Source organism: Suncus etruscus, chromosome 19 (assembly GCF_024139225.1).
Source record: "Suncus etruscus isolate mSunEtr1 chromosome 19, mSunEtr1.pri.cur, whole genome shotgun sequence".
Classification (NCBI taxonomy): domain Eukaryota; kingdom Metazoa; phylum Chordata; class Mammalia; order Eulipotyphla; family Soricidae; genus Suncus; species Suncus etruscus.
In genome coordinates, this window is record NC_064866.1 from 38755514 (window position 1) to 38774001 (window position 18488).

Here is an 18488-nt window from a genome sequence, read left to right on the forward strand (position 1 = left end):
CCCTATCAATCAATGTGGAGCAGGAGGGTACAAGAGCAAATAAAAAAAAACCTCTGCTCACATGAAGTTTATGATCTGGTCTGGGAGAGGAACATGCACGCACTAGATTAGTAATGAAGAATGAAATAAATGTCCAACAGGATGGGGAAGTGTGCAAAGGAGGTGAAGAGCAGTGGGAGTGGCAGAAAATATTCTTGCTGGGAACAGTGAGAGCTTCTAAAGAGTAAGCAGCAAAGCCAGATACATGAGCTTTGGACAGGAGAAGTAGTCTTGACAGGATAAATGGTGCATCTGTGACCTCTCCCAAGCAGGAGATGCACAGGGCAGCCCCTGGGTTCTCAGAGGTCAGGCTCCAGAGGGATCCCCAGCAACTCTCAGACACACAGCTATCTCTGGTCTCTGCTCTTCCAAGTTCTGGAGCCTCCAGCCTTTGCCCCCTTTGGCAGACTCTTCCTCCTCCTGCTGAGATGCCGTCTTTCCCAGGAGGCACGGGGGAACAGTAGGGCAGAAAAAAAAAAAAAAAAAAAAAAAAAAGGATCGGGCAGGGGAGACAACTGAATCAATATTCATGTTAAGGAGTGTCTGCTCAAAAGGTTTTCCTCATAACAATAAGAAGCTTTTGCATCATTATCTTCGTTTTAAACATGAGGAAACAAGGGTAAGTGAACAGACAGCTGCAGGTTACTTGGAGAAATTATGTACCCTGAAGCCCTGACCACAAATTCACATACTTTTCATTACCCACCATGATGCTCCAATGGTACTATTAATAACAAGATGTCTGCCTGTTGAACACTTACTATTGTGTGCTAAGGGTCCTCGCTATAGCTCTGCTTATATACAGAATATGATATACTCTATACACTCCTGTAGATACTCCTTCAAAGCAAGTATGAACAACACACAGAAGTGACTTTCCCAAGGTCAAACACCTGGTAAGGATTCTTAGAATTTGGACAGAACTGAGAAACATGCCTCCAGGGTCAGTATTAACTGGTTCTACTGTGTTAATCTCTCAACCCACTGAATTCGACTTAATGTCAGAGAGATGCTGGCAAAAAAGATGGGATCTTTCAGTTCTTTTGTTTGTTCTTAGCAACAGTTTTTTGGTGTTTGGGGACCAATCTGGGCCATGTGATGCTAAAGATCAAGGACCTTATCTCTTTCATAAAGCAAAGACACTCAATTCTTTAAGCTACTACACCAGTCATAAGATGAGATCTTCCGGATAAGAACCTTCTGAAAAGGCAAGAATCTTGACAAGAAACAAACTAAACCTGCATTACCAGGACCAAACACATTCACATACACTTTTATTCTAAGAAGACACTCCTGATCGTTAGCAAGTTTCCATGAACCTGTAGTTTAATACTGAAGGACTTTGCCTACCTCTCCTAAAATCCCCTGTATACAATTTCCTTTTACTACACCCAGTGGTGCTCAGAGGCCACTCGTGGCAGGTTCAGGATGGGGAGCAGGAGATCAAAACTTGGGTTGGCCATATGCAAGGCAAAAAAACCTGATGTACTCTGTAGTCACTCTGGCACTAGGCAAATTTCTTTTTTGGCAAGATGCTCAACGCCAGGTACCGGATATCAAATCTCACACAGTTAGTCTTGAGTTTGAACGATTAAGACTATCAAAGGCAGTTTTAAGTTTGGGAAAGAAACTGCTGTATCTGCTCCTCCTTTTTCCAGGCAGAAAACACTGCAGTGATTTTGTGGAAACCCCATTAACTGTCTTCTCTGCTCACTTGAGGCAACTCTCCCCCTTCCCTCTGCTGTCCTGCCCCTCCCCTATCTTCAATGGTTTATTCCTATCCACTATCTAAAAAATGGCTCCAAGTCAACTACAGAGAATTCTTCCCGAGCCAACTCAACCAGTAACCACTTTGTTTATGTCCACACCTCTGAAATGGAGGGGTAAAGGCAGAATTGGGTGTTAGACACTATTTCTTGGTTTGAAGTTCCAGTTGCACCAGTGACAAGTAGATGGGTGAGGATGACAACACCTTTGCATAAAATCTCCCTGCCCTCAACTGTGATACGCAGACAACAACCATATCCAGTCTACTAACGGGTCTGCACACTGCAAGAGAGAAACTGAAGTGTTTAGGCACAGTGCCTAACCACAGGGAGGACACAGTGGGTAATAATTGTTATTTGTATCTCATTGATGGAATGTATCAGAAATGATGTTTTTAGTTTCTACACAAACACCTCAAAGACAGGTCTCTGCCATACTTGTTTTTGTATGATATGCCACTTCCCATGGGGTCAGGGTGATAGCTCAATAGCAGAGCATATATTTCACACACTTCATGGGCTTAACCCCAGTAGGACAAAAAAACAAAAAAACAAACAAAAAAAACCCCAAAAGTACCTACACTTGCTAATCCCATGCCTGCTGAATTAAGGGTTGACAGTACTGACTCAGCCCTTTCCTCGATCACAGTATGACTGCTGGCACACCTGGGTGGGGTGTTGGTGGTGTTGGTGGTGGAAGTTCCTGGTCTACCGATAGAAATCTTGTCATTCTCACAGCCAGCAAAGGCTACCTGCTGTGCTGGGCAAGGAAAACATGGCTCAGAGCATTTCTGAAAAGAAGACTGTATCAGAGAGAAAGTGAGGAGCAAAACACAGGGACAGCATAAACCTAAGAGTCTGGAACATTGCAGACATATGTGGGAAAGAGTGCTGAGCATTCAGGCTGGACAGGCATTTGCAGGAATGCCCTTGTAAAGCTCAAGGTCAATCACTGCCGCCCAGAAACTACAAGCCAGAGCTTGAAAAGTAAGAATGCTTACCCAGCAATAAATGGCCCAGAGGCTCCAAGAAGAATAAATCCACCGGAGTGAAAATATGGGGTTCAAATTCCAGTTCTAAAATGACGCAATTTGTGAGATCCGGAGAAGCCACTGAGTTGTTGTTTCAATTTCCTTATTTGTAAGCTCGGAACAGGGATGGTCTCTATTTGTGGCAGCTAAATATAATAATGTCTCAGTACAGTAAACTTACAGTGCCTAGTGCATAGCAAACAATCGATCAGTGGCAGCCACTGTTATCATTTCCAGAACTGCATGCAAAGGGAGGCTGGGGCTAGAGGAAGCTGATGTCAAAACACACCATGACACCCAAGAAAAAGAAAGTAAAATTTCTATTCGAAAGCCATCAGTGCTTCCAATAATATGATTTACAAGCCTCACCTCACTATTCAAGCACTATGCTTTGTCACCTCCAAGTTCTAGCCTTGAAATGTGAAGACAATCAATTTGTGGTAGCTTTACATTAAAAAAAAATAAATGCTTTAGCTGGACACGGTGCACAGGGTTTGATTCCTGGCTAGATAAGCCTGCCTCTTGCCCTTACTGTGGTGCTATGCCCGAGTAGGGAACCTTCAGATCCACAGGGCTAAGTGAACTCTTACTGGGAGTGTCCCCAGTTCTTCCTCTTACTGCAGCCCTGGGTGTGGCATGCATATATAATTTCAATGGCTGAAGGTAAGGAATGCAGCTAATTCCCAGAAATCATTTAGGGAGGTATTCAGAGAACCTAGATGAAACTTTCTGAATGTCTCTTTAGTCGTTTCCCACACTTTGCGCTATAGAAACGGCTCTAAATATCTGCCAGAAGTCCTCTCAGGTATTATGAGAGCCCCAAGGGTCAGGAACGGACTGATCCGATAGTCACCACGAGCTGTGTAACTGTGTATTTCCCTTGGCTCTTGTAAGCATCTCAGTCAGGTCTATGATCTAGTTCCAAGTATTTCTCGTCTTGTGCTCTGCTGAGGACCCACACCCCGCAAGTAAAGTTAGTCCATTACTGAACTTAAAGTTTACACCACTGTGTTTATTCTCCTGGAGACCACATCTCCTTATTCATTTTAAGTTATGATAAAAATAAGCTGATCTGGTGTTGGAGAGAGTTCTACAGGGAATAAGGCACTTACTCTGCACATGGTCAAACTAGTTCTCTCCTCAGCAATGCATACGGTCTCCTGAGCTCTGAGCACATTTCTGGGAGTTGGCCCTTAGTATCACCTGGTGTCACCCACCATCAACAAACCAACCTGCTGATCTGGTAAAAAGCAGGTTAAAAACAACTTATTTTACACCTGCAAATGATGAGGTTTCTATAATAAGACATCGCTCTGAAATCCCAGGTTTCCACTAAAATCCAAATCTGTCCAGAGGTCTGCTGGCTTCCTGATGCGAAGCGTGCTGACACTGTTTCCTGAGACAGACCGTGGGATGCATCAGTGGCGGCACTTCCGAAATGTGATGCCTGAGCTATTTTGGGTGCTGTAGACACTGTGGTTCTGGCAGGAAGGAGCCTAGAGCGGCCATTCCCGCACACCAGGGCTCCAGTCTACAGATGGAAGAGAGACACAACCAGGCCAGAGTGCCTACCTGCTGGGCCCGAAGCAAAGTCACAAGTGCTGAGATGGGGAATCAAGTCAGGGATGTGAATTTTGGGGTAGGGGTGAGTCGGGGGAACAGGCTTGACCCCACCACAGAAGCTGGTAAATCTGGGCTTCCTGCTCTCACCAGTTGTGAGATTCTAGGCAGGCGATATCATCTTTCTGAGTTTTGGTGTAGATAAATTGGGTTTTGAGTCACCCAGGTGTGCTGAAGATTCTATCTGGGTTGGCTGTGTGTAAAGCAAGCACTTACCCACTGTACTATCTCTTTGGTCCTAAATTTAATTATCTTTAGGTTTTGTTTTTAGGCCACACCTGGTGGTACTTGGGGGACTTTATGGGATGCTGGGGAACGAATCCAGGTGGATTGTGTGCAAGGTAAATGTCCTACCCTCTGTGCTATGGCTCTTGGGCCATATTTCAGTATCTTTTAAGTGGAGCCAGCATCTATTCTCCTCTAGGACTGTAAGAATTATAGAGAAGCTCAGTTTTGGAGCACATGTCTCACATGTGAAGCCCCGGGTTCCTTTCCTAGCACACACTACACACTTATGTAAACATTTACACATATAAGTTGCTACAGAGCTAGGGACTGCCTGAGGGCACTTCCAAGTGCTGACCAACCTCTTGTAGCTCCTATGAGATAACAGGTACTTTTCTTTTTAAAGATTCTGGGGCAGAGATAGTACAGGGAATAGGTTTTCTTTTTTTGGTTTTTGGGTCACAAAAACCCACAGTGCTCAGAGGTTACTCCTGGCCCTATGCCCAGAAATCACTCCTGGCAGGATAGGTGGACCATATGGGATGCTGGAATTTGAACCACTGTCCTTCTGCATAAAAAGGCAAACACACTACCTCCATGCTATCTCTGCGGCCCCCGGGAATATGTTTTTGTCTTGCATAAGACCGTATGATACCAGGTTCAATATCTGGCATCATGTATGGTCCCCTGAGGAGCATGAGGAGTGATCTCTGAGCAGAGCCAGAAATTAGACCTAAGTACCAAAGAGTATCCTCTGCACACCAAGATTCCAAATAAATAAAAAATTTCATTTTTATTCCCAGATAGCAGTGTATTTTCACAAACATGGAGTTTGGAGATGGTCAGGCAGAGAGAGACACATGCCTTTGTGTGAAGAAAAGGCATAGCTAGTCTCTGGGCCCCTAGTTTGCCTGGGTAATCTCAACATCAAGCTTTTATACTCATCTTCCAAGGATAAACTCGAGCGCCATCACTTCCTTAAACAGGCTTGCTTCTGTTACTATATGATTTGGGGGGAAGGGGTCCAGGCCACAGCCAATAGTTCTTTTTTTTATTATTATAATTTTTATTTTGACCAAAGTGGCTTACATATCTTTCACCACATCCAATAGCTCTTAGAGGACCATACATGGTGGCAGAACTCTGAATTGGGGCCACTAACTGTAGCCACATGCAAGTTCCTTACCTCCCGCACTATCTTTTTAGTTCCTACTTTAGTGTTCTGTGCCTTGAACACTTCAAGTTAGAGCAATTCTGGGTTTTGACTTGTAACTTAGCAACTGATCTTTTGAGGCTCCTGCATCAGCATAACCTTAAAGGTTTGTTTTTCACAAAAACCAAGTTGGACAGGGCTTCTTCTTCAGAGTGGGGAGCCCCCAAAGCCAGCATGAAGAAATTACATGGGACTGAGATTCAGCCTAAAACAAAATGTGGCCACCAACAGGATTAGTACTGCCTAGTCACGGCTTCTTGACAGTTAAAACTGAAGGTCAGAGGGGTCTTAGAGACTAGAGACAGAAATATGGCGGCAAGGAGATAAAGGGCACAAGCTCCCAAACTTGACAGGTGGCCACTGATTCTGGCCAGGGAGACTGCTGCGCTGTAGGTAGGTCATGAGGGACAACAATGCTGGCCACACGGTGGCCAGTGAGACTGCCAGATGACAGAGATGTATGTCAGATGTCCTGGAAATAGCCAGGGAGAAGGGACACTGGCAGAAAGCCTCAAGCCTTGCTTATTTTCCAAATTTGATTCTTTTCATCTGATTCTTTACATCAGATGCTTTTCTAACATGAATATAAATGAAAGGCATGCTGCTAGGAGTAATTATCCTGTCCCAATCTTCCTGGGACACATGGTGGGAGAAAGGTGGAATATGCCTTGCAGGTATGTGAATGCAGGCAGTTGCTCTGGAAGTTGTAAAGAACATGGGCCAAGGGAAGGGGGTGGTGGCTGCGAGTTAGGGATGCTGAGATAAAGTGAATGCGTTTTTAAAAATGAAAAATATTTATTAGAGGATATGTGATTTATAATGCTCTGATAGGGTTGATTGAATGCATAAAACATTCTGGCAACACACCCTGTACCAAAGTGTCTGCTTCCTTCTACCTCTGTCCAGGGTCCCCCCTCCCTTCTCATTATTTTCTTCCCCCAGATGAAAGGATATCTTCTGGTGGTGCTCTTGTACCATGGCAATGTCAAGGTTAATCCTGGCTTCTCACTCAGAATTTATTACTGGCAGTACTCAGGGGACCGCATGGGATGTTGGGGATTGAATCCAGGTTGGCCACATGCAAGGTGCTATCTACTCTGCAATCTCTCTGGCCCCTGGGAAGTGAATTTTGTGTGTGGCATTGGTGTGCATCACTGGGGGCCAATGGGTGGACTGCAGCAGGCAGAATAATGACCACTAAGATATCAGGTTTGGATTCTTAGAATTTGTTTCTGTGACCTTATTTTGAAAAAGGGTTATTTTAGATGGGATTAAATCATAGCTCCTGAGTTGAGAGTCTCTTTAGTCCCAAAGGGCTCTCACTATACACATACATGTGTCTTCTCTATATAGAAATCTGCTTGGAAAAAGACTAAAGAGAATGGTCAGAGACATAGAAAAGGAAAGGACACAGAGCAGAAAGACTGACTGATGTCGTCACAACCAAAGAGATGTGATGCCACCAAGCATTTCTCTGAAGCTGTGAGAAGTCGATTTTCTCCAGACCTTCTGAATGGAGCACAGTCATGACAAAATGTGGACTTGTCTTGTTTCATGATATCATGCTAGAAAACAAGTATGTTTCTGTGACAGTAAGCCATTCTACAAAAGCGAGGCTAAAGACTAACAATGGGTCACATCTATTAAGTCCTTTCTGTGTTCTGTGCTTTTTGTGTGGTTTTCTTATCTAACTTTCACAATAACTCTTTAGAGGCCCCAATTTACAACTAGAGAGACTGAGGTACATAATAATTCAAAGACATATGTCAAAAGCTGAGGTAGAGTTGTGGTAGTGATGAATTAGAGACCAGGAACTAAAACCTAGGGCCACACTGCAGCCCTAATCTACTAAAGAACTGCCCACACCTTCACAGAATTCCTAAAAAGGAGAGAGATGGAGACAGAGACAGATACAGAATTACAGTGAGGGAGAAACCAGGGCCAGAGGGAGACAAAACATAGACGCAAACTGAGGGCGTTCTTTGAGCAAAGGTTCTGATCTTAGAATGGGAGTTACTGGGCCTTAATCATCCCTTCACCCCCTGGTCCCACCACCCCCATCTGTCTGGTCCTTCTCATGGACAGCCTCTTATCTCATGGGATGGGGACATTTAGGGAGATCCAAGTACACTGGAAAGATGGTTGATGGAGGAATGTCCAGGCATCAGAGAAATGTTGCCTTGGTGTTTGATCCTTCATGTACATGCCTGGCCCCACTCCTTTGGCCTCTGGGACACAATGTCAGCAAGAAATAGGCAAGGGTGAGCAGAAATTATTCCATAGGAAGCATCAACACTGGGGCCAGACCAACTTTAACTGACCCAATAAGACACTTTTGTCTGCAGAGATTTCTAAGTTACATCTCACATAAGTGCATGCCTACCAGCTCAGAAAGAACAAGACAAGACTGATAATCCCAGAGCTACTACTAGGGATTGATTAGGAATAACCATGACAGAACAGGATAAATGTTTGTGATTTGATTTTGAAGTTGGTTTTCAATATAGTTGTAGACAAGGCTCTAGTTGGTAAGACACCTGCAGATGGCCCGGTGCTCACATCTCCCAAAGGTTCAATGCTTTTCCTTGCTTCCAGGAGGGCCAAAACTTAACTTTTATAAAGTGACAACTTTACTTCTTGGTAAAAAAAAAAAAGTCCCCTGTCCATTCAAAAGCAAACAACACAGTAACAAAAACCCCAATTACCAGTTGTTGGTCCTATCGCTGAATAAGGCAAAAGAAATAGAACATGATGATTTTGTTTGTTTTTGGGGTATACCTAGCTGTACTCAGAGGACCATATGCATTGTTGCAGGCCAAAACCAGACCAGCTGCATGCAGGGCAAGCATCTTACCCACAGTACTATCTCTCTAGCCTCTGTGATGCCCCAGAAGTCAGAAAACAGAAATTTGGCAGACAGAACTTTAGATGGTGTTTGTATGGTGAATGCAGACTACAGAGCAAAATTAAAACCAACCAACAGCCGTAAGGAAATCAGAAGGTTGATTTGCGACTTGAAAATTTGGATAGGACAGTGTCCTTCATGGTATGATTTTGGGGAAAATCCTTCCAAATGAAATCTGGGGACCTGAAGGCCCTAGAATCCAGCCTCAGAATCTTAAGGTAGGGGGCTTGCCCTGCATGTGATAGTCATCAGGGCACTGTTAAGAGTGATCCCAGAGTTCAGAGCCAGGAGTAAGCCCTGAACATCACTGCATGTAGTCCTTCCTGGCTTCCAAACCCCCACTCCTAAATCAAGACAAGACATGGTCAACACTGACAAGGTCAGACAAGTTCCCTTGTCTTACTCAGGAGCTTGTTACATAGGTAACACCTTGCAAATGTGTATGCTTCAAGGGCTGCCTGACACTTGTAATTTTGATTTATTTACTTTTTTGTTGTTGTTTTGCAAATTTTTTTCCCTGGGTTTTTGGGCCACACCTAGTGACACTCAGGGGTTACTCCTGGCCATGAGCTCCTGGCTTGGGGGACCACATGGGACACTGGGGATCAAACCGCGGTCCGTCTTAGGTCAGCCATGAGCAAGGCAAACGCCCCACCGTTGCACCACTGCTCCAGCCTCTAATTTATTTACTTTTATAATTTCTCTGAGACATGGTCAATGCCAACCAAATAGTAAAGAACACTTACTTCAACATTTATCTGTCTCCTTTACCAGACCATGAACAACATCTTGAACATCTGGGCAAGAAGGTCCAACACACACATATACCCTTGGGTCAGATGATAAACGGGGTAGAATAGAATTTCCTCCAAACTTCAGAATTTCAGCGCACCTGGTACAGACGTTTTTTAGTGCCTTTTAAACCATCTGGAGAAGCTACCTCCTTGTTAGTATTAAAAAACTCAAGGGTAGGGGCTGGAGTGATAGTGCAGCGGTAGGGCATCTTCCTTGCACTTGGCTGATCCAGGATGGATCTTGGTTCGATCCCTGGTGTCCCATATGGTCCCCCCAAGCCAGAAGCGATTTCTGAGTGTATAGCCAGGAGTAACCTCTGAGCTTCACTGGGTGTAGCCCCTCCAAAAAAACCAAAACCCGAACTCCAGGGTCAAAACAGTGCCACAATGATACTCATGGATTCTGAGGGGCTACACTTTTTCTTTTGGAGCACACCTGGTGACACTCGGGGGTTACTCTTGGCTATGTGCTCAGAAATCTCTCCTGGCTTGGGTGATCATATGGGACGCTGGGGGATCAAGTTGCAGTCTGTTCTAGGTTAGCTGTGTGCAAGGCAAATGCCCTACTACTTGCACTACCGCTCTGGCCCCAATTTTTTATTTTTTATTTTTATTTGGGGGAAGACTATGCCTTTTCAGCAACTATTTTTTTTCCCTCTCTGTAGGCCTGTGTAGGCCTGCTGCCTGCTGGGTGCTGGAGAGATACTTGATTCTTGACTTACTCTGGCAGGTCAGTAAACTTTCTTGTGAACTAAACATGCAAACAAAGATGGAAATTTAGTCTTTGTGGAGAAAAAAAATTGTTATTTGCGGTCATGCTGTAGAAATAGTTAAACTACTAAATGGCTCTTATTTATCCTTAAGCAACTGTTATCAGGTTCTGTACCCTGTAAATACGGAAAACAGTGGCAACAACAATGAAACAAGACAAGGCCCCTGTTCTCAAGGAGTTTACACTCTAAAGGACAAGGTGCTCTGAAAGGAGAGGGGAGGGGGACAGAAAATAGCATCCTTAGAGAAGGGTGAGGGAGACAGTCACGCAAGCTCAGGAAAGAGAGAGAGGAAGTCATCTTTTCATAGGCTACGATAGAGCTGCAGAGAATGAAGAGCCTAGAGCACCAGGGAGAGAGATGGGTGAGGAAAGTGGAGCAGCAGGGAAGGCGATGGGTGGTAAGAGTTGGCTCATGCAGGCCCTCAAAGTCCTGAGTGGAGGGTTGTACAAGGATGCATTTACCTGAAGCACAGGATGTGCTGTGATCTAATGTACAGTTTAAGAAACCATTCTAGCTGTTGAGAAGAGACTGAATTAATTTGCTTAAAAGTGTTTGTGTCTTCACCTGTAAGTGAAGTGAACAGTATCTATCTCAGAGTTGCTTTAGAAATTACATAAAAGATCTGGAGGCAGATCAGCATCTTGATGCATGGGAAATGCCCTGCACTTGAATATTACCGCTTGGTTTTTTTTTTTTTTTCTTTTGTGTTTAGTTTTGGGATCTTACCTGGTGGTACTCAGGGCTTACTACTGGTTATGTGACCAGAGATCACTCTGGAGGTGCTTGAATCACCCTATGTGTGTGGTGCCAAGAATAAGACTGGAGTTAGCAACATGTAAGATAAGTACCTTAACCACCGTAGTAGCTCTCTGGCCCCATAACTAGTTTTGAAATAATCATCCACCTATCCAAAAGTGCTTCTTAGCTTTACGAAGCAGTAAAATCATTCTCAGATGCAACCAAGCACTTATTTGGCCTATGTGGAGTCTGGTCAGTCTAGTAGAGATGTTGCGTGCCTATTGCCGATGGAGCCCAACATACTGGCTGGCCTGGTTAGTACTGGCCCTGACTTCAGGATGACTTACCCCAAGGAACTGCGCCTTTGTTTTGGGGCCCATGAGGTAGTGGGCTGGGAGGATCGGATAGGGTTCTCTTGTGTCCGGGTGGTGGGGGAGGAGGCCTCTTCTTGGACAGGGTAGAGCTGCCACTAGAGGTCTGGGTGCTTAGAGGGAGTGTTGAAGGTGGGCCAGTTGGACCTAGAAAGGAATCGAATGGGGGCAGGAAGGTTAATCCCAGTCTCACCGACAAAAGAGCCAGTAAGCAATTATGTCCACGCCCACACATCAACATGTGGTATGAAACACAGAGACAAGAGCAAAACGCTGGATACTGTCTATTCCACGAATCCAGTAACTCATAAACAGGATCTGTAAGAACTGCTGGCGAAAACAAAACAAAACAAAAACGATAACAGAGGAAAGGAGAGTATGTGCTTTTTAGTCAACATGGACTGCAAATGGATCCAGATTGTCATTTCAGTATAATGGGGAAAAAAAATACACATTTTGAAGCAAATAACTCACAGGTCGTATTGCAATACATACTGCAGAATTGAGCACATAGTTTGGCAAAATCATTAGAAACAAAGCGGAGACCTAACCACATGCCACAAGTTGGAACACTGAGTAGTCACAGAACACTATTTTTTTCCCCAATTTTGTCAACAGATTTGGATGGAGATTTTTAAAAAAATGATTTTCATACATGTTGAGGGATGTGCTGAGGCAATAGTGCAATGGATAAGGCACTTGTCTTGCATGTAGCCAACCTGCATTTGATCCCAAGAATCACATACAGTCAGTCCCCTGAGCACACAGCCAAGAGTAAGTCCTGAGCACAGTCAGGTGTGGGCCCCAAACAAAAACAGAAAAGGATCTAAAAAAAGGAATAAAAGAGAAATGCAAAGACTTTTTATCCCTCCAATTCTGAGTGGTTCTAGAAATCATTCACCACCTATGTTATTAGAAACCTCAACAAGTTTTATTAATCAGAAATTTATTTCTAGAGATTGAAAAAAGGGCTAAGAGACAGAAGTAATAAAATTATACACACAAATCGTTATTACAGGTGTTGAGATTTTGAAACTAATGCTTTAAAAGCACGAATCTGCCTTAAAAAGCTGTTTTAGGAATGGAATATATGGCATTAGGTCTGTCTATTCAGAGTGACAAAGGAGAACCTGGTACTATAAGTTGGCATTTTGACAAAAATATGGCTTATGGACTGTTGCCAGGAAGTAGTAAAAGTAAAAAAAAGAGAGAAAAATAAAAATGAAAGAGACAAAGAGAACTCAGAACACTGCCACACCAAATGTTTAACACAAGATAGTATACCTGAAGATCCAGAAAGGCTCCAAAAGAGCTTTTTACATTCTGCACAGTAAAAGAAAAGTGTAATTACTGCTGGCCTCCTTTTTTGGGTCAAATGAGCTTGATTATTTCCCATTTTCAATTACTGGTCCAGTATCAACACTAACTTAAATTCTTACTTTTCAAAGGTGTCAGGTTTTATTATTAATCTCAGTGAGACTATCGCAGTCTTACTATCATTGTAGAATACAATAACCCAAGTTATAAAATTCATTTTTTCCTTATTGATGTGATTTTTCTTTCCATAATACTCTATAAGTAATATGTCTGGTATCGCTGTTCTTGTCTTCAGTCAAGAAAGTGGGGTCCCGGTGTGACTGAAATGAAAAAATCCAGGGTTGGAGCTGGGACAACCACAAAACTGGGTACTCAGAGGCATATGAGGCGCTCAGCTTGTCAGACAATATGCTGCTGCTATTTCTGAAAGCCAGGGCAGCATGACCTATGCCTGACACACAGGAAAAGAAAAACTAATGCTCAGTATTAGGAAGTGTAATTTTCCTCTTGGAAATAAATGGAGAACAGATATTAGACAATGATGAGACCCTAGCAAATTCATCTTTATCGCCATCTAGGGAATCTCTGAAGCAGTGCGCCCGGAAGGTACTTCAGTTGGTGGCAAGTGTTATCTGGAAACAAATGCGGCCAAAGACACGCCTGGAGTCATGACTCTGAGCAAAGCTGTAAGCAGTATGTGATTTCAGAAGAGATCATAAGAAAGAGTGATCCTGTAATCACAGACCAAGCAAAACAGAAACTTCAAAAAGGAAAGCATTAGTGTTTTACAAACATTATATACTTCCGATATGATATTTTTACTTCCTGTATAAAACCTCTATAATATTGTCTCTCTCCCCCCCAGGTTGCAGCTTTTATTAGGACCTGGTGCAAAGAAAATTTAGTAAAACAATAAAATTAATGAGTGAACAAATTGCTATTGGTATTTTTTTTAGTAAGTACATAAATAACATCAACTTAACTTTTGTTTGTTACTGTACATTTTGCCTAATTTACTCATTCTTTTCACCTTCATGTCTTATAACCACAAATTGATTTTCATAGTCAAAACATTTTGGGGGGAAGGTTGTTTTATTTCATTTACCCCATTGGTTGGTTTCTTTATATACACATGAATAAAATCATATAGCATTTGCTTTTTTCAGGATGAGTGATTCTGCAGTGGGGCCCTGGCCCCACATGCCTGAGATCCTGGGTTTGAATCAATACCACCATTAAAAAATGGGGTTGGAGAGATAGTTCAGCAAGTAAGATGCTTGCCTTATATGTGGCTGACCCAGGTTCTATCCCTGGCATCCCATATGTTCCCTTGAGCACCATCAAGAGTAATTGCTGAGCACTGCTGGGCATGGTGCAAAAATAAACAAAAAATATGTGATTCTAAAGAAGATAATATATCTCAAATATGTGACCACGTGACTCAGAAGACTAAATGGGAGAAGACGCGATGTTCATTTTGATAAGGAATATTAAATACTGAAATGTAATTTCATTTTCAGAAAACACAAAGACCTACCTACTGTTTTGTACTAGAAGCAAAAGAAGAGATGCTATAGGGCCCGGAGAGATAGCACAGCGGCGTTTGCCTTGCAAGCAGCCAATCCAGGACCAAAGGCCCGGTGTCCTATATGGCCCCCATGCCTGCCAGGAGCTATTTCTGAGCAGACAGCCAGGAGTAACCCCTGAGCACCGCCGGGTGTGGCCCAAAAACCAAAAAAAAAAAAAAAAAAAAAAAAGAAGAGATGCTATAAAATCTTCAGTTTGGTAGGGCATGAATTAGCTAAAAAAAACATTATATTAAGGCCAGAAAGATAGTACTGAAGTTAAGCTCTTGCCTTGGATTTAGATGGTGGCTGCGATTCTAATTGAAATCTCTGGCACCAAATCCAAATTCCAAGCACAGTTAGGTAGTCCTTGAACCCAGAGCCGGTAGCGGCTCCTGAGCACTGCTGGGGTATGACTTCCTCCTACCTCTCCCATCAAAACTATTAGACTACAGAAAGAGCAAATTTAAATTTTTTTAAGGTTTAAAACTATGAGAAAACTAAAATGAGTACGTCTTCTAAAAAAAGAATAATACAATTACATGCAATATAAATCGGGTACTGACTTAAGATAATTCTCGCAGGAGGGGCTGGAGAGATAGAGATAGCATGGAGGTAGGGTGTTTGCCTTGCATGCAGAAGGACAGTGGTTAGAATCCCAGCATCCCATATGGTTCCCCCCCCCCCCCAAGCCTGCCAAGAGTGGCCCCTGAGCGCTGCCGGGTATGATCCCCCCAAAAGATAATTCTCACAGGAATGATAGGTGAAAAACAAAGCAAAAACATTAAAAGATAAAAACTGAGGGACCCCAAACCCCATGCTGGGGATGCATGTTGCTTGGGTTCTGCCTCCTTGTGAAACTGAGATGCATCATAGGAAAACAAGACTTTTTTGGTCTTCTCTTGAAGCCAGAGGTTGCCATTCTTTCCTGTTTCCTCAGTGTGCCTGTGCTAACCTTGTAGGGACTTTCCATTGCTTTCTCTCTCATGGCAGCAAGAGCTGAGACCAGGAATGCCCTCTTAGCTATATATACCCAGTGCTTCAAACATTTGTTAAAAGGAATGCATGCAAGAGAATGAACAAGTGTTTACTGTTACTTACAGACACCACCGCATGCTCTCTGGCCAGTAGTGACCAGCAAGGCATACGTGGCAGCCTTTTTGCTGCAAACTCAGCAAAATCAGGTAAACATTGAAGAGAGACTATGACAGAGACAGGACTGCCATTCAGAGAAGGAACTGGTCCCTTGGGAGGGGGGTGGAAGGAAAAATTAATGGAAGTGACAACTGGCCTTCCACATCAGTGACTGATGTACTTTAGATAGGTTCTTCTCAAACTCTCTTTTGATGGATGGAATTTAGTGTCTTCATCTAATTTGACTACAAAGGTACTATCTGCCTTGCTTTTTTCTTCATGACACCAAGCTTCTCAAGTGCTGTGCTGCTTTTTGGTAGAACACCCATCAAAGCTAGAGCCAGTCTGAGGTAAGGAGCTCTCATTATAGAGCTCGCGGATGAACAGATATCCACAACCTATTCAGGAAGACCCCAAGACCTGCTTCTAGGGGGCTGGCCTCCTGGAGACAAAAATAAAACAATTAGCATCTTAGTATCTCAGTTAGCTTTCTTACATCTTGAAAAGTTAGTTCTATTCAGGAAGTTATTCTGGAAATCAAATTTATTCTTCATTAAACATCTTCCAGTTGATGAGTGGAAAGTTCCCTGGCACATACCTTGGGGTGTGAAAATCAGCATGTACAGAGCCTATAGTTGTTCCCAGACAGTATGCTTCAAGGGCAGAGAAACCCTGAATCTTTCCCCCGCCACTCCCCACAACCCTGAATCTCTTAGGCCAAGGGAGTTCCCAATTCCCTTTCTAATTTCCCCAATACTTACTGTGTCTATGCAAAAAAAAAAAAAAAAAAAAAAGAAGGAAAGCACAAAACCTTGCCATGCCAGCCCTCCTACATTCTCATTCTCATTCTCTCTCTCTCTCTATTTATTTTCTTTGTCTTTTTTTCTTTCTTTTTCATTTCTGTGGTTATTATTTGGTGATTTTTTTTGTTGTTGGTGGGTGCCTCTTTTTTTTTATAGTTACCGTGTTATTATTTAAATTTTTTGTTTTCGTTTTTTGTTATGTTTTTCTTCTTTTTTCCTTTCTTCTTATAAATTGATATTTATAACCTCTAAATGGACTCCTAGTGTATTTTTTTTCCTTCTTCCAACAGAACCACACAATTTGAATCATCTTGATCTGCCTCATGAATTGAGGGAGAAAAATGGATGGTACCAGGACCAATCGTATGAACATTAAGTGGAAATAAAAAAAATGATCAGACTTAAACACCACACCCAAAGTCAACAACAAAAGAATCGATACCCTATCTACAACAAGCTGTACACAGAGGGAAGCAGTTACACTAGCAGTCTGGGGTGCAAAGGAGGAAGATATGGGATGCATGATGGGAACAGGGGTGGAGGGAAGACAACACTGGTGATGGGAATGGCCCTGATTCATTTTCACTAGGTACCTTAAATCGTTCACTATGAATGATTCATAATTCACTTTGGTCAAAATAAAAATTATTAAGAAAAAAGAAAAAATTGGGCCCGGAGAGATAGCACACTGGTGTTTGCCTTGCAAGCAGCCGATCCAGGACCTAAGGTGGTTGGTTCGAATCCCGGTGTCCCATATGGTCCCCCGTGCCTGCCAGGAGCTATTTCTGAGCAGACAGCCAGGAGTCACCCCTGAGCACCGCTGGGTGTGGCCCAAAAACCAAAAAGAAAAAAAAAAAGAAGAAATTTCTTTGAGTTGAAATGTCAACATTTTGCCAGATTTCACCATTCACAATACCTGTATATTTCAGACTTGAGTGTTATCACTTGGCCCCTGTTCTCAATAGGTCTCTTTGGTAAAAATGAGGTATTGATATGTTCCTAATGCCAGCAGCAGATTCCACCATGGGGCATTTACTACAAGCCAGGTGCTGAGCTCTGTTCTGTGTTGTACTCATCTGGTTTCCACAACACCTCACATCAGCTTTTGTCATGGCTATGCAAATGTTATATATGAAATTGCATAAAGGGATAGAACTACTAACCTAGGGGTTATTTTAGTTTATATACCTTGAATATTAACCCTCTGTCAGATGAGTATTGAGCAAATATTTTCTTCCAGTCTTTGAGAGAAAATATTTTTTATTTTTATTCTGTCAATACATCTTTTTTGGTGTACTAACTTCTGAATTTAATGCTGCATCATTTGTTTATTGGTGGCCCAGAAGGGACAGAGAGGAGAGGAGATGTGAAGACCAAGTGTCTTTTTATTCTCACCTGGAGTCTGAAGCCTGCCACTGTGGGGGCGGGGGAGGGGGGGAGAGAAAGAGAGACAGGAGAGACAGAGACAGAGAGACAGAGACAGACAGACAGAGAGGAGAGAGAGGAGAGAAATACAAAGCAGCCAGCATCTCTTTGATGCTTTATTTCTGACCCCCTGTGGACCAGGTGGTGCTTCTTTGGTCACTATCCTCCTCCATCTGTCCAAGTTCTTTTTATATCAGGCAATGACAGGGGGTGTGTCCAAGGGGTGTGTCCAGGTTCAACTGTCATTACAGTGGGGCTACCCAAGGGGTGTGTCCAAGTCCAAATGCCATTATATCAACAGTTTATCTTTGCTTTTGTTTGGTCAATGGAATTGAATTACTGAAGATGACTTTATTTTCAACTTAATGAAGGGTTCTGTCTTTATTTTTCTGGATGTAACTTATGGATTCAGTCTTTAATTCATTTTCAATGGACTTTCTTGCATTGTTTCTTATGAAACAGGGCTTGGAGTTAAAATTTTTTTTAACATATTACTCAGTTGTCAATACTATTTGCTAAATTTTTTCTTGTTCTACTTCTTATCCTTTGCTCCTATGCTGAAGATTCAACTCCACCAAAAAGTAGGGAGATGAACAGAAGAGAATATTTCTTCAAAGACAAAAAGATGGTCAAGAGATCATTGAAAAAGTGCATTGCATCACTTATCACAAGGGAAATACAGATCCAAACAATGAAATGTCACCTCAAAAACAGTAAGAATGGGAGACCTCATAGAATAAAAATAACCAGTGTTGGCAAAGATGTGAGA

General features: G+C 42.7%; 1 protein-coding gene across 2 annotated transcripts in view; it reads right to left on the reverse strand.

Annotated features, from left to right (window-relative positions):
* Positions 1–18488, reverse strand: part of ASAP1 (ArfGAP with SH3 domain, ankyrin repeat and PH domain 1) — a 310217-nt gene that overhangs the window by 13863 nt on the left and 277866 nt on the right. The window contains exon 24 of one of the 2 annotated variants that reach the window (XM_049765558.1): positions 11452–11622. The exons of the other annotated variant lie outside the window; for it this stretch is intronic. Within the exon in view, the coding sequence (XP_049621515.1) occupies positions 11452–11622 (171 nt within the window). The remainder of the gene's footprint in view (positions 1–11451; positions 11623–18488) is intronic. 2 annotated transcript variants of the gene reach the window in all.